The 17,454-nt window shown below is 32.5% G+C and overlaps 1 protein-coding gene across 1 annotated transcript; it reads right to left on the bottom strand.

Annotated features, from left to right (window-relative positions):
* Window positions 1-5,071: 5,071 nt before the first annotated feature.
* On the bottom strand, window positions 5,072-11,732 carry LOC132746567 (uncharacterized). Its single transcript, XM_060735766.1, has 5 exons — window positions 10,675-11,732; window positions 9,997-10,155; window positions 9,054-9,308; window positions 8,680-8,770; window positions 5,072-8,011 (listed from the first exon to the last, which is right to left on the bottom strand). Exons 1-5 carry the CDS (start codon window positions 11,236-11,238, stop codon window positions 5,394-5,396), a joined length of 3,687 nt encoding a protein of 1,228 aa, XP_060591749.1. The 5' UTR covers window positions 11,239-11,732; the 3' UTR covers window positions 5,072-5,393.
* Between the last annotated feature and the right edge of the window lie 5,722 nt (window positions 11,733-17,454).

Below are 17,454 nucleotides of genomic sequence, written 5' to 3'. Positions count from 1 at the left end.
TTAAATAGGCCTACCATATTATGAATAATTAAAAGCAAAAAAAATAATAAAGTAAACACACAAGTTTACGCAGAAAATATCTCTATTTATTATGGCAGATGCCACTACGAATATTTTAATTTTGTAGATTTTCAGTATAAACAATTTATTGTTTGTAAAATTTGAGATACATATATTAAAGAAACAATGATAATTTTCAAATTAATCATTCAAGTTTTTCCACCTTAAACGGTAAAATAATTATAGAAAATTAGAAATATCACGTAATAGGTTTTTGTTCTTAATTAGGTTTAATTCTGACTAATTCCCTCGAGGTATATCCGTAAAGTAATGACAAACGGTATTTAGCCAGGTTATCGAAAAGGTCAATTAACCAATCGTGTACGGTTTACAGATCACATGCTCCTCCATGCACCGAAAACTGGTCACGTGCTCCTCCATGCCTCAAAAGTAAAACGCGTACCAATACCCTGCGGTCTCCGGACCGCAGGGAATAAAGTTATCTTCTGTAATAGATATATCAAAATGGACATCATCATGGTACTGTGCTTTTTTAGTTAGCATCGTTCAGTTATGCCTACACCGGGTGAAAGGTGCCAAGGTAATACACCAGTTCCCCAGGTGGTATTTATTCTTTCCTGCTGTCAGTAGTCAAACATACTTTACATGCCCTTCATATTTGCAATCTACTATGCTCGTATTAGGGATAAATGTAATGAATTCCGACGTATTCAATGATTGTCTCAGTCCTAATCCAGCATGCAAATTGTCACAGGGGATGCCGAATTTTGTTTTATTTCAATACCAGTGAGAAGACAGTCTTTTACAAATATCAGAGCACTTTTTCGGCTTTGTAAAGAGAAGCTATTTTTGGAGTAAAAAAAAAAAATAAGTGACTCTCAAAATAACTGCTTATTCCATGTGCAAAATTACATATAATGGTATTTTGTTTTGTATCTAGTTTTCTGTATTCAGTTTGATCAGTTGTGTTTTGTTTTTGTTGTTGTTTTATTAAATGAACATGCATCTGCTTGAAATTGGAAGTAAAACTAGGTTTTGAGTTGTGTTATTTATGACACATAGATGTTTGAAAATACAGCAACTCTTTTTTTCCTTATCTTAAACTTTAAAATGATTTTCTTTTGTTTTGCTGAGTTTTAACTTTTAAGTCACACCGACTCTGTAAAGGCTTATGGCACCTTCCATTTTTTTTCTGGAAAAATAATCATCGGAGCAAGACCTTCAGTAATCTATCTCACACAAAATAAAATCCCTAAGAAGAAAGTCGAACCCGAGTGGCTTTTAGTCAACAGCACAAATGTAAAATTACTCAATGCTTATTTACATCATTTTTTCGTCCTAAAGAAACAGAAGTAAATTTTCCGTAGTTTCGTAGGAAGGGCCCCGAAATGCTGCTTAAACTTTAAACCCAACGGTTTACTAGCACAATGTAAATATATTTGATTATTTTAGGAATGCAATATAATATCCTTTATGTAACTGTTATATGAAATAACTTGGCAAAATAATTCTCTTGAGAAGTTTAAAGATCAAGGCATTACTCAAAGATTATAAACCAAGCTTGGAGTATTTTGTCTTCAAGGGGCATAGATCATAGAATGAATTCCCATACACATGCCAATGGAAAGGTTCAATCTACTATGCTCGTATTAGGGATAAATGTAATGAATTCCGACGTATTCAATGATTGTCTCAGTCCTAATCCAGCATGCAAATTGTCACAGAGGATGCCGAATTTTGTTTTATTTCAGTACCAGTGAGAAGACAGTCTTTTACAAATATCAGAGCACTTTTTCGGCTTTGTAAAGAGAAGCTATTTTTGGAGTAAAAAAAAGTGACTCTCAAAATAACTGCTTATTCCATGTGCAAAATTACATATAATGGTATTTTGTTTTGTATCTAGTTTTCTGTTTTCAGTTTGTGTTTTGTGTTTTGTTGTTGTTTTATTAAATGAACATGCATCTGCTTGAAATTGGAAGTAAAACTAGGTTATGAGTTGTGTTATATATATGACACATAGATGTTTGAAAATACAGCAACTCTTTTTTTCCTTATTTTAAACTTTAAAATGATTTTCTTTTTTTTTTTGCTGAGTTTTTACTTTTCAGTCACACCGACTCTGTAAAGGCTTATGACACCTTCCATTTTTTAGCTCGACTTTTTTGTTGTTTTTTTTTTAAAAATAGAGGTATTGTTATAGTCAGGTCGGCGTTGCCGTTGCCGTTCTCGTCCGCAAACTTGTACCTGGATCATAACCTTTTTTATTTCTTGGTGTATTGTCTTTCTACTTGGCCACAACAACCCTTGGGACAAGACCTTTCAGTAGACCACACTAACCATGACCTTCATCCATAAATGACCTTGACCTTCAAGGTTTAATGTCCAATTTTTGCTTGTTCATGCTGTTATTGGCTGTAACTTTGTTATTTTTGAATGGATTGTCTTCAAACTTGAACATAATAATCTTCAAGGATATCCCTTAAAAATAACCAGCCAGACCTTGACCCTCACTCATAAATGACCTTGACTTTGAAGGTCAAATTATTGAAATTTTCATTTTTTTGGCTATTATTGGCTGTAACTTTGTTATTTTTGAATGGATTGTCTTCAAACTTGAACATAATTATCTTCAGGGATATCCCTTAAAAATAACTAGACAGACCATGACCTTCACTCATAAATGACCTTGACTTTGAAGGTCAAATTATTGAAATATTCATTTTTTTGGGCTATTATTGGCTGTAACTTTGTTATTTTTGAATGGATTGTCTTGAAACTTGAACATAATAATCTTCAAAGATAACTGTTAAAAATATACCGAAAGACCTTGACCTTCACTCATTAATGACATTGTCTTTGAAGGTCAAATTATTGAAATTTTCATTATTTTGGCGGTAACTGACTGTAGCTTTGCTATTATTGAAGGGATCAACTTGATATTATAACAGAACATTCTTAAGGACAAGACCTTGTTGTTTATCAAACCCAGATTTGCTTGGGCTCTTTAATGACCTTGACCTTGAAGGTTAAATTAGTGAATTTTCTCAGATTTGTGCATTAAATGACCAGAATTATATATTTATTGATGTGTGTGTGTGTATATATATATACATACATATCATCATCATCATCATCTTCATCATCAACATCAACAACAACATGTTTCTATTTATAGAATTGCGTCATTGTTTCTATTTTCAGAAATTGCGTCATTGTTTCTGTTTTTAGAAATTGCGTCATTGTTTCTATTTTTAGAAATTGCGTCATTGTTTCTATTTTAAAAATTGCGTCATTGTTTCTATTTTTAGAAATTGCGTCATTGTTTCTTTTTTTAGAAATTGCGTCATTGTTGCTATTTATAGAAATTGCGTCATTGTTTCTATTTTTAGAAATTTCGTCATTGTTTCTCTTTTTAGAAATTGCGTCATTGTTTCTATTTTTAGAAATTGCGTCATTGTTTCTATTTTTAGAAATCGTGTCATTGTTTATATTTTTAGAAATTGCGTCATTGTTTCTATTTTTAGAATTTGCGTCATTGTTTCTATTTATAGAAATTGCGTCATTGTTGCTATTTATAGAAATTGCGTCATTGTTGCTATTTTTAGAAATTGTGTCATTGTTTCTATTTTTAGAAATTGCATCATTGTTTCTATTTTTAGAAATTGCGTCATTGTTTCTATTTTAAAAATTGCGTCATTGTTTCTATTTTTAGAAATTGCGTCATTGTTTCTTTTTTTAGAAATTGCGTCATTGTTGCTATTTATAGAAATTGCGTCATTGTTTCTATTTTTAGAAATTGCGTCATTGTTTTTATTTTTAGAAATCGTGTCATTGTTTATATTTTTAGAAATTGCGTCATTGTTTCTATTTTTAGAATTTGCGTCATTGTTTCTATTTATAGAAATTGCGTCATTGTTGCTATTTATAGAAATTGCGTCATTGTTGCTATTTTTAGAAATTGCGTCATTGTTTCTATTTTTAGAAATTGCGTCAATGTTGCTGTTTATAGAAATTGCGTCATTGTTTTTATTTTTAGAAATTGCGTCATTGTTTCTATCTTTAGAAATTGCGTCAATGTTTCTATTTTTAGAAATTGCATCATGTTGCTATTTTTAGAAATTGCGTCATGTTGCTATTTTAAAAAATTGCCTTATGTTTCTATTCATATATATATACAAAATATATAAACAAAACTATTGTGACAAGACAGACCAACTAAATTTATAAAAAGGAAACATTAAGATATGTTCAAACCTTTGTATGTTTGCGTTTAGAAAAAGTAAAAAGTCGAGCGTTGCCCCCGCCGGGCGGTGGCTCTTGTTTTTTCTGGAAAAATAATCATCGGAGCAAGACCTTCAGTAATCTATCTCACACAAAATAAAATCCCTAAGAAGAAAGTCGAACCCGAGTGGCTTTTAGTCAACAGCACAAATGTAAAATTACTCAATGCTTATTTACACCATTTTTTCGTCCTAAAGGAACAGAAGTAAATTTTCCGTAGTTTCGTAGGAAGGGCCCCGAAATGCTGCTTAAACTTTAAACCCAACGGTTTACTAGCACAATGTAAATATATTTGATTATTTTAGGAATGCAATAAAATATCCTTTATGTAACTGTTATATGAAATAACTTGCCAAAATAATTTCCTTGAGAAGTTTAAAGATCAAGGCATTACTCAAAGATTATAAACCAAGCTTGGAGTATTTTGTCTTCAAGGGGCATAGATAATAGAATGAATTCCCATACACATGCCAATGGAAAGGTTCAATCAAGTAGATGACACAAATTGTACATGTATTATCCGCGCATAAAAAATCCAATTTTGAACCTTTCACATGTATGCGTTACTTTGATTTTGTGCCAACACACCGTTTCATGATGGTGTAAATATAATATAATTTTAATATATCTATCAAGTTAACACAACCAAAAAACTATTTCGCAGGAACAAGGCGATTCTTTATGAACACCTCTAGTGACTAATAGATATAAGGTTATCAGTGAAATACACTTTATTAAAAGTTTTTTTTTATACAACTAACGTTTTTATCTGTCACTTTTTATTATATTTATGCATTTGAAGGAATCGAAATTAATTATCCTAAATTATTCAGATACAAAACCAATTGTGCATACATTTATGAGAAATAATAACAAAATGAAATAATAACGTGCAGGATGTGTTTTGACATCATATCATAAAACAATCTTAATATTCTGTATGAGTGTAATAATAAAATTGATCATCAATGCAGATGAAAATGTTTATAAAATACCCTGAAATTGATGGCTACAGCTTTATTGTAGTTGATCCAATTGTCAGGGTTTGACCAGTTTTTACATATTCAAAGATATGTTTACGATGGGAACAGTCATGTTACTGTGTTGCGTGTATATATATCTCCCCAGGGCATACGCGTCACCAGCATCTTTTTGCGTTTTGAAATATTTATATATGCATCTTCATCCACTTCCGATCCGTTGAACGTAACATGAACAATATTTTGAAGATCACAAAGGCTGTCAACAAACATTTGCACTGTTTCAATGTTCATATGGACCCAGTAAAAGCCAATTACTTCGAGATTCTTCATACTTGAATCGACAGTTATAGACCTACTGGCAATATCAACATAAGATAGCATCAACTTTTCCAGCTGGTGAAGCGTGTGCAAAACAGAATTTATTTCCCTTGTAAATAAAAACCTGTTTTCGTGAACACTTGACAGATCCAGTTCAGTCAGACATCTAGCGTTTAACAACATACTAAAATGCAAGATGCTATGAGGATTTACATGCAGACATTTTAGATTTTCAGTGTTGATGTTAGAAATGATTACATTATGACAATCAATGTCAAGTTTCTTCAGATCGTTGTGCCTACCAAGGTCAAGCATATGACCTTCGCACTTTTTCATCGTACAAGTTAAATCGGACAACCTTATAACCTTTAGAGGTGATGTATGTATGAATGACGACAATTGTTCCATACAATCATGCGGTAACTCGTCAAGGTCAGCATCAATATACTGAAGACGGGTAAGGCCTAATACCCATCTAAATAACTCCAGATCAAAATATTCAAAGTTCCAAAAACTAATCACGCTGTCTTTGACTATATGGTGCAATGTATTAATGTTAGTATCATAATCAACAGTTACATCACACATATGTATCATCACCTGTTCATTTAAGTCTCCCTCTTGTAAGCAATCAGATATAAGATGCTCAAATTGGTATATCAGAGTACAGTAACTATCCTCGAAGCGCGAGTCCCTGTCCCTTATCATATCATCATCAATGCTTGCGATATAGCAAATGACTTCTGTAATATCTTTAATAGAACCGGGTGACATTCCACATACCATTTTCAACACGTTTGATAACTGCAATATAGCTGCAACTGACTCGAAATCTTTAAGCAAGTCATGAAATACCTTCGCTGTAGTTTTGCTTTGATTCATCCCTGATGCAGTATTATGCACTCTGTGGCATTGGCTGACTAAATAAAGAGCTGCAAAGAACTCCAGGTAAGATTTATGGATGAATATCAACGTAGTTCTCTCTCTTGTAGGATTAAAGCATTTTTCTTCAACAACAATGCCTAGGTTTATTACCTTCTGTATTGATTTTGTTGATAAACCATTCTCCTTTAGAAATACCCGACTGAAAGTACTTGTTCTTGACTCAACCAATAATTTGAACGCAACACTTCCAATTTGAAGCAGAAATTGTTTGTTTTCCTCACATCTTGGAAATCTGTGTAAAAGATCGGGCAGTACTGTAGTATCGGTGAGGGGCATATCTTGCAAACATGCATCCCCTGTTTTATCCTCTGACCAAGCAAGCATGATGTTCAAAAGATGACTGTATATATCAGTTGAAGATCTTCCAATATCATTCTCCATACAGAATAACCATACAAGTTGTTGTAAAAGCAGAGGATTATTTTCTAATTTTTCAATTTCGCTCAATCTAATTTTGTCTAAAAATGATTTACATGATTGATCAGTTTGGTCATTTTGTGCAAGGTATTTTCTTACGAACATTTTCATATGTTTTACATTTATTCCTAACAAGTCGATTCTCTGGTCACATTCAGAAGATTTCATGTTGATAATACCCTTTGCTGAAGGCCGAGACAATGTTATGATTCTTGCAGCATGTAGTTGGTTTCTACTGGGTAACCCGTAACTTTCATGTGGTAATAAACCTTTAGGTTCTGGAGGAATCCATTCATCCAAACTGTCAGCAATGACAAGGCAGCGTTCAGATTCTGTGGCAAATATTCTATCTATGATTTCTGATGTTGAAAGATCGGTAGATGTGGCAAATGATTTTATCATGTCGATGAAACTCCCATAACCAGACATTCGTTCTAATGGTACGAAGAAGAGAAACTCAAACTGTTTGATTTCTTTCATATTTTCAATGTTAGTTTTAGAAAAAACTTCATTATAATCCCCTTCGACGTGCATTCCGATTGAAGGTATTGTTTCACCATTTTCACTGCTATCATATTCATCAGATGGCATAGACTCATTTTTATCTACTGTCTTTAAGGAACAATTTTCATACATAATTTCATCATCAACACTACCATCTTTTTTGTCCTGTTGATGGATGTTAGGACTGTTACCAGACCTTTGCCGTTCATTCACAAGTATGCCTAAACACCAATTCTGAATCATCATTTTGCAAAAGGCACTTTTTCCAGTACCTACGTTGCCTACAATATATATATTTCTATGTTTTTTATCATTTGTTTGTAGTATATCTCGATAATGACTTACGGGCCTTGAAATGTTTTGTGAATCTCTTGTCCGATGTAAGTTATGTGTCTTGTCCCCTTTCTTCTTGTCTTCCATGGTCATGTTTGGAAATACGTACATGTCTTCAATATTCAAGTCATTTTCTTGTGATTTCAAAGGTGAAATTGATGTCTTTATGTAATGAGTTTGGTAAAGGTGGACTAATCTTTTCTGAAGTGCTGTTAATACAAAAATATATAATTTTACAATGGTAAAGTTTATATAGAGGATATTTGTTTAGTTCAGTGTAAGATCGGAATATATTTCACCGAGTGAGCACCAAAAGGAATATTTCACGAGTGGCGCAGCCACGAGTGAAATATGAACTTTTGGTGTTCACAAGGTGAAATATATTTCAATCTTACACTAAACTAAACAAACTTTCTTTTTATTACATGCAAAGAAACGTTTTAAAAAGACATTTAACCTAATACGGAATGAAAAGCGCGCCAAATAATAATACAACGTGACGTCATTTACGACGTCACGTCATTAAGCTGGTACCCAGTACTGTGCACGCTGGTATTTCACTGAAACAACGTAAGGGGCTTAAATTCAAAACAGTGAAATTATCAAAGTGGTAATTTCACTGTTTCAAACAGTGAAATTACCAGTTTTATATCACTGATATAGTTCTATAAACCACCGAAAAGCATGTAATTCGTACGATTGAAAAATATCAAAATAATTAAACCAGTTCAAATAACTATTAAAATAACTGTTGAAAATAACTGTTAATATATTTTAAAGATCACGTGCAAAAGTTGCACACATAGATTGTGTACATACATATTTTTTGAAGTAACAAAAACAATGAGCCTTAAAAACTAACAGAAATGTACAATACCTAGTTTTGCCTGTACGAAGTCTAATTGATTTCGATGTTTAACACGCAAGTTTTCAAATTTGTGAAATTCAGTTTCTATCGCTGTCAGTCGCTGAAAGTAAAATAGATGAAATATTGGGACAAGATACAATAGAAGTAGATATTTACACTTGTATCATGCCACAAAAAGACGTATAACTTTAAATCTCGTTGCTGATGACGAGTGATTTGTTAGCATTTGTAGTAAATATTTCACGGGTTTGTTTCCATCATAATAATAGCAGCATTCCTAATAACAGTTTTATACTTTTTTTTTACAAAATAAATTAAAGTGGTTACGAATAGCTTATTGTATTTTATTGCAAAGAAATGTAACTCAAGGCTATCCAACTTACTGATTCAAGGCGTTCGACTCGATCGTAGAGGATCTTATCCGTTTTTTCACGTTCTTCTTTCAAAAAGTCTTGAACAACTGTTCTCGTCGTATCTTTAATTGTTTCTATCTGTTTTGCACCACTCGCACCAATATCGTCCTTTGCCTCTTGAATGGTACGGGTTAATTCCTCGCATTTTTCAGAAAGAATGTTAAAAGATTGTTTGAATACTTCTGCCTCATCATTAGTAGTAATAATAAACGTCTTTTCCTTTAACTTGAGAATAAGAAAATACAAAATTAATTGATTAAGTACTGAGTGGCAATCATTAAAGATTATCTCTTACCCAAGCAGAACTATTGTGGAGTATGGTCTGAGCAGAAATATTGTTTAAAGAAATCGAGTATAGCAACGCTCAACGTGCGAGAGACGACAAACATTACGCGATCTCTGGCCATTGTTTGCTGACATGTGTTTAAAATAAGACAAACTGCTCTTGACTCTTTTTTTACGTATTGCTTTTTATCAATATCATATAATATCGATTTACATTAAAAGGAACTCTCTCTATCCTGCCAATATGAGTTATAACGACAAAAAGTCCTTAACATTCTCCTTTTTATACAAAACATGACGTCTGAATGTGTATGTTAATACAATAGTTATTTAACAAAGTCGGACGGAAGTGGGTGTTGAGGAGGATAATTAGCTTTTTTTCTTAGTGTCACTATCCTACTATTGTAATCATGACTTATACTAGATCTTGCTTAAAGATCAATCAAATTACATCGACTATATTATGCTTTACACTTTTCTAAAAAATGATCATCCAAGATATAAGGGCTTCCAAAACAATAACATCTGATACATGCTTATTGATAAAACCAAACATAATCTTAGTGACTAATCATGCTTTGTATCATACGATACTTTTGGCAAGTACAATAGAGTATCTTTAGATTACCTGATTTAAATTAGCGATCGCTTCTTTTGCATCACACCTTGCTCCCAGTTCCTCACTGTCCTCAAGTATTCTTATCATATCATCTATAATATCATTCAGTTCAGATTCATCAAGCTCCATGTTTGCAGAATGGCATAGATTATTTCTTCCGTGCAGTGTCTAAATATAAGAGTACAATACTAGTACAAAAATTTCCAACAATGAAAAACAACAATCACACTAGTTCGAACTTCATTAATTTTAAAGTACGTTTGTTTTATTTCGAGTTTTGTCATAATTTAATAAGAACAGCTTGAGTACAATTTTCATGTCTTAAGATTAAGATTATATTAGTACCAGAGATAGGGACTATTTATTTCAAATTCGTGTCCAAAAGAATAATATGCATGTATACAACTATTATTCAGTTATCTGTTGTATCGTGACGTTTCCTTCCAAATAATTTAAATGTCTTATATAGTGTAATGTTTGGCATTACCATGCTTGTTTGTAACATGCTACCTCATTTACTTATTACGCAGGTAAGAGAGGTGTTACAATATTTACCTATAACAATATATCGTTTGAAAAAAGTTAACTATATAGTATGTAGCATTATATATTGTAGTCGTCCCAAATGTTGTAAGATTAGCTCTTTACAAATCATACACATGAGCTAAAGATGTTAACATAATTTACCTTTTCAAGCATCCCGCTGCTGTTCAATGTATCTGACAGATGAGATTTGAGACTAATGTTGTTTATTAATACATGAAGCAATCCTGCTATGTCTATATCTGCTGCCTTTGTCAGCTTTGAATATCCCGGAGCTTTGATGTAACATTTTCCAATCTCCCACGGACTGGTACACCATTTATGTATGTCTGTATTTTTCCAGTTTGGATCAGGGGGCATTGAGCCATGACAATTTATTATTTCTGTATGAATAGCATCACAGATTTTAGCAGGACAGGGGAATGTATTCTTAGGACAAAAACAGCCACATCCTTTTATGTCAAAAGGACATTTATTTTTGCCAATATGATTTTTCTTGCACGCATGTAAAGGTCTCAGATTTCTAAGACAACAAGAGCTACACGTGGTCCCGGGTTTGTGTTTTATTGTTGAAAGAATTCTTTCATGTTCCTTCTTAACCGCATCATCGATGAAATCTGCTATACCCCGTCGGAGATATTTATATGCCAATCCACCTTTGACCCAGTTTCGGTACCCCGTTTTCTCTATGTCTTGTTGAAGACTCATTGCAGTGATATAAATGCATAAACTAGTGCCTTATATATACATTGTAATTATCATTTTCATATTTGGAAAATATCTCTGTAAATGGAATCGAATCGTTTGGTACATATATCTCTGGACATTTAGATTGTACTTTTGTAGGGTTGGTTTCTTATTAAAAGATACTATATCCGCTGTGTTGAAAATAAAAAAAAAGAAAAAGAAAATTAATTTGGCACCATAAAGAAAAAATATATGCATGCAATTTAAATGGAAATATATCTTTCCACTCTAATACAAAGCCTTGACTTGTCTGTTCAGCTGAGGAAGAGCCGCCATTTTTGTAAAATAAAGGACATTAAAGGTTATATGTACAAACATGCTACAAAATAAGATATAGTGTTAACAATACAACATGTATATAAAAAAGATGTAAGTTGTTAATCAAAATTATGAAGAAAATATTAACATAAAAGAAATAAATCTAATTACATAATGTAAATTTTACCTTCCCATTTTAGCCGGCAAAACATTTATCGTTGCAAAATACAAATATAACTAGGACAGACAGCGAGGTCGCCAATGTTTTTTACTGATAACAAGAATCAATTTTAGCCATGCACACTCATACAAGTAGAGTTGTTTTTAAACCCACTTCTCAAACTTAATCTCTGTATAAATATTTATATTCGGCAGATTTATTGTTAAATGTATAGCACATTCGGGAAAGTAGCCATAGATTTGAAGTCTTCTTATAGACAAATATAACTCTTTCATAGAATTTATTCAAACTTTGCATGATCTTAGAATATAACAGAAACATTTTAGTGAACATAAAATAAAAGAAAACAATATGGGTTGATGGTCTCATTTTTGAGGTATTTGCCCTTGAATCTGAATTCTTTGTTATTCATGTAAGTTTTTAATTAATTATTAGTCCCTCTTTATCCATTTTTTGATATTTAGCCCAAACACTCCAAACGAAGTCAACTAAAATGTACATTGAAAGTAGAAAGATTTCAGACTTTCTTTTCCATAAATAACCTGCCCTTGAAATAAGCCAAAATAAAAATGAATGAATGAATGAATAAAAATAACAATAAAATCAAATACAGAGGTATTTTCCTTTCCTAAGAAATCCAGTTCCAGCACACACTTTTGATTAGTTGCATTGTCTTGCTTCATATTTTACTTCTTATTTACGATGGCCGATCTATTTTTTTTTTTTTTAATGTCTCGAATGTCTTTTGCAGGTTGCATGTTTTGCTCTTCGGTTAATTTGTTATAAAGAAGGCACCACACAGTAGTAAAAGAACAAAAACACGTATTTATACTAATACATGTATTACTACAATGTTTAAAAAATGAGTTTTTTACTTGTTATGATAAGGTATGTTTAATCGCATGTATTTATGTAGATTTGTTAAATGTCATATACATGTTCTTGATTTATATTCAACCAGAATAGAAACTAGGTAGTATATAACGTTTATACATATTTGAATGATCTATATGTGTGTTCACATCAGTTTAACAATTAATCGTTTCTCAGCAAATCATCGAAGTTACATTAGATTCTAGCCATTAATATACATATGTACGAGTAATTGAAGCATATTTGGTGATACTGCTCTTAATAGGAATATGAAATCGGCTCACTCTTCACATTTGGAATGCCTTCCTTGCATATTTGACGCAGCCATGGTTCTATCAACATGGAGTTCAAAAGTGCATAAATATATCCGTCTCATGGAAATATTATTCCACTCCTCCAACAAAACATTTTTAGTTTGTCAGAGTAGCAGGGTAGTCCAAATATTTAGACGTAAACCGCGGATTTGAAGCTATTTTTTACATTGGTCAATTTTCCGAAGGACTAAGTAGCAGGGGACTATGACTTCTCCTTACCCTTCTTGATCTTGATCTGTATTTCCTATTTTTCAATCATTTATTTGTTTTCTTTGAATTCCTAATCAGTTACAAATTATTTTTCATTTTAGTGATTAACCTGTCCGTGCTCTGTCTTGTACCCTGTCCTGTTTTTGTTTAGGGTCCGCCTGGGCTCCTTGCCACTGGTTCTTGTTGCTGGGTCGTAAGGGGGTTGCGTTCTTGAACGCCGCCTTTCCTTGTTGATCTTGTTTATCATATCATATACTGTATACGGTGTGACATCATAGAAATTGTTTACACCGGCCTTTGCAATTATCAAGCGGCTTAGGGCAACATGATACCCTCTCTAATGATTTTTGCGAGAGTTCCATTCTTTCACAGTAATTGGGAAAAACTATATTTCAACACATCAGTACGTGACTGGATACGAAGACTATGTTGGTTCTTGGTAGATCTTTTACTACGTTGTAAAATGTTTATATTTGTATGTGCTGGTTTGTTTACACCTTTGTTCATTAATATGAATATATTTTGTTGTCTCCGATCCTTAAGAGATGGTAAATCTATTTGTTTCAGAAGTGTTGTCATAGTACCAGGTTCATAGTTATAATTTGATGTTATAAATCTAACTGCTCTCTTTTGAACACTTTCTAATTTTTCTTGTAGATAAAGTTGACGCGGATCCCAAGCTGCACTACAAGTTTCTAAAACTGGTCTAATATGTCCTTTATATGCTTGTAATTTTACTTCTAGCGGGCATGTTGATATATTTCTTTCCAAAAGTCCAAGAGTTTTGTATGCTTTGTTACAGATTTCTTCAACATGCTTTCTCCAGTGCAAATTACTTGTTATATGGACACCAAGATATTTAATAGATTGTAGAAATTCCAGCTTTGTCCCTTAAAATGTATAGTCATCAGAAATTATTTTCCTTTATCTGGTTAGAGTCATCATGTTGCATTTTACCGGTTGAAACCTCATACCCCAAGTAGTTGCCCACTGCCCTAACTTGTCAATGTCCTCTTGTAAAATTTCACAGTTTTTTTCACTTATTATTTCTCTGTAGCAGACTCAATCGTCAGCGAATAACTTTATGTTTGATGAAATATTGTTCGAAATGTCAATATGAACCAGAAATAATATCGGCCCTAACACCGTACCTTGCGGAACACCAGATTTTACTGATGAAGTGCTAGATTTGCAACCGTTCACTACTACGCACTGTGTCCTATGTTTAAGAAAAGAGTCTATCCATAACAAGATGTTTTGAGATCACGGATTTATATTATATTATTGTAATATAAATCCGTGTTTGAGATACTCCATATTTTTTCAGTTTACTTTTCAATAGTTCATGAGGTACTGTATCGGACGCTTTTTCGAAATCAAGAATGGATATATCTGTTTGTTTATTGTTATCTATAGATGTAGCCCAGTCGTGGATGACGTTAACAAGCTGTGTTTCGCAACTATGATGTTTTCTAAATGCGTGTTGACGATCATTCAAAATATTATTTTGTTCTAAATATTGCATGAGGTTGGAACAGATTATATGTTCTAACAATTTATAAGTAATATATGTCAGCGACACAGGTCTGTAGTTACTTAATTGGAATCGATCTGTCGTTCTTTTTTAACAATGGGGAAATGTTCGCACTTTTCCAGACTGCTGGTATTAATCCGCAATCAATGGACTGTTGAAAGAAGTGGGCTAGGATTCCTGATATTTCATATGAAAGTTCTTTGAGTATTCTAGGGTGGATGTTATCAGGACCCATTGCTTTACTCGGATTGACATTTTTTAGAATATTTTCGACACCTCTTTAAGTAAATATAATTTTCTTCATGGTTTCAGTAGTTGGTTTGGAATACGGAACAAAACTGTAAATTTTCTCTGTAAAAACACTAGTAAATAGACGATTTACCTATGATTGTTCCAGCGGATTTACCGTCTCCTGACTTTAAGGGTGGTATACATTGCGAGTCTTTCTTCTGCCTACTTATATACTTCCAACAGGGTTTTGAGTCCTGTTTGATGTCACCAATAAGATTGTTTACAAACATACTGTGTGCTGATTTCAATTCATTATTAATAGAACTTCTCGGGATCTTCCATCTTTATTTAATCTTGGAGTTACCAGTTTTTTTATACAGAGCATGTGTGGGGTTTCATTTTTTAATCAAACGCTTAATATTATTATTAAGGTAGAACCTCTTTTCCACCTGACATTTTGCTAGGAATGTTCTTTTCAGATGTACCACGGATTTAAATTACAGGGATCGGACACTCCTAGTAAACCTATATAAAACGTTAAAATATCTTGTCGCGCGTGTACCTGTACACTCGATATCGGGAAACCGATCAATAATTCTTAGTTTATCGGAGTTAAGCGTAAAATACCTGCGCTAAACTGATACCTTCTCTACAAAAAGTCTTGTTGTCGTTTCATTTATTATCCGATTTTGAAAATTAAAAGACACATTTTAAGAAAATTGATTCTATATTGCAAATATCTATTTTTATTGAAAAAAATATATACTCTCTGTCCATACCGACGATTAAGAAATTGAAAACGACGAAAACCCGGAGTAATTTACCGTTAACTTTTCGGGGTGCGCAATTGATACTTACAGTACAAAAAGTCTTACTGCTTTACCATTTATTATCTGATTTTGAAAATTAAAAGACACATTTTGAGAAAATTGATTCTATATTGCAAATATCTATTTTTATTGAAAAAAATATATACTCTCTGTCCATACCGACGATTAAGAAATTGGAAACGACGAAAACCCGGAGTAATTTACCGTTAACTTTTCGGGGTGCGCAATTGATACTTACAGTACAAAAAGTCATGCTGCTTTAACATTTATTATCCGATTTTGAAAATTAAAAAGAACATTTTGAGAAAATTGGCCCCTAATTGCAATCATCTATTTTTATCTTAAAAAATATATATGTTCTGTCCATACCGACGGTTAAGAAATTGAATACGACGAAAACTCGGAGTAGTTAACCGTTAACTTTTCGGGGTGCGAAATTGATACCTACAGTACAAAAAGTATTGTTGGCGTATCATTTATTATCCAATTTTGGAAAATTGTAGATTATATTTGAGAAAATTTATTTTTTATTACAAATAAAGTTGTCAATAAGATAATAATAATATATATATATATAATTAGCCCGTCTCCGTTCATACCGACGATTAAGACAAAGCCGTGTACAAACGGTTAAAATCTTCTTTTCTTTTCAAATACAACATTAAACTTGATTTACGGATATTTAAAAAAATGCCATTTCAGACTATTCCACCGCTTCTATTATTTAATGAGCGAAGTTAAAGTTGCTTTTATTAAAGGATGTACGAGTAATAGTTGGATTTGTGCTTTCCAGATGCAGTTATTTTCCGTAATATCGTAGAACAATTCAACTATACATGTATTGTTTTTGGTAAGCACGGGCGTTTACTTGCCTTTTATTTCAATCATATTTTAAATACAAAAACAGGCCCTATTATTTTTTTTGGAAGTCATAACATTTTTGGGATAATTGATATTAATACAGGCATTCACAGTTTGAGTCGGTATTGAGCGGTTGTTTTTTATCTGGTAAGTGTAAATTATTCATAAACACCTCATTAAAATTAACGTGCCTAAAACTTTTTAATTAAAGAATAAATTTCTTTGAAGTTTCTTGATTAAAGAAGGAACGTTAAAATTCAGGTAGTAAGTGTTAATAACAGTACTTAAGTATCAATGCTATTACCAGCACAATTTTGTGTTCTATATTTTACTATTGCATGGTACTTGTCTATGTTAAGATGGCTTATTCAAATGAGGATTTTATCAATTTTTCTGACCTAGACCTAAATTTGCTTTTGGGGGATTTTACAGAAAGTGAGTACAATAATAGTGACAGTGATTTTGAATCAGAGAAAACTGAAAAATCGAAAAATGCTAAAAATGTAACCATAAAGAAAGCTAAGGTGTATCAGTGTGATGAATGCAGCAGTTCATATTCTTCAATCTCTGGTATACGTGGTCACTTACGGACAAAGCATGGCAAACAGAATATAAAAGGTGAGCCCTTAAAAGGTTCTTTTAAATACATCAAATATTTGAGTGGAATTTAAGTCAGATCAACACTCTAACATGTTTTCATGGCCAATTTTTGGCTTACATGTGGATTTTTTTCAGGCATTAGCAGGCACCAGAGTTATCACCACTGATATTCTTCCAAACTAACTGGATACCCTTTTATGTGAAAGAATCCAAAAGCACTTGGCAGGATTCAAAAATCTGTTATATATTCATTGGGAGGACATACATACAATATGAAACAGTAGA

The sequence above is a fragment of the Ruditapes philippinarum genome, unplaced genomic scaffold (assembly GCF_026571515.1).
Source record: "Ruditapes philippinarum isolate M1 unplaced genomic scaffold, ASM2657151v2 ctg1152_1_1_1_1, whole genome shotgun sequence".
Taxonomy (NCBI): domain Eukaryota; kingdom Metazoa; phylum Mollusca; class Bivalvia; order Venerida; family Veneridae; genus Ruditapes; species Ruditapes philippinarum.
This window is presented reverse-complemented; position numbering and strand designations above follow the sequence as displayed.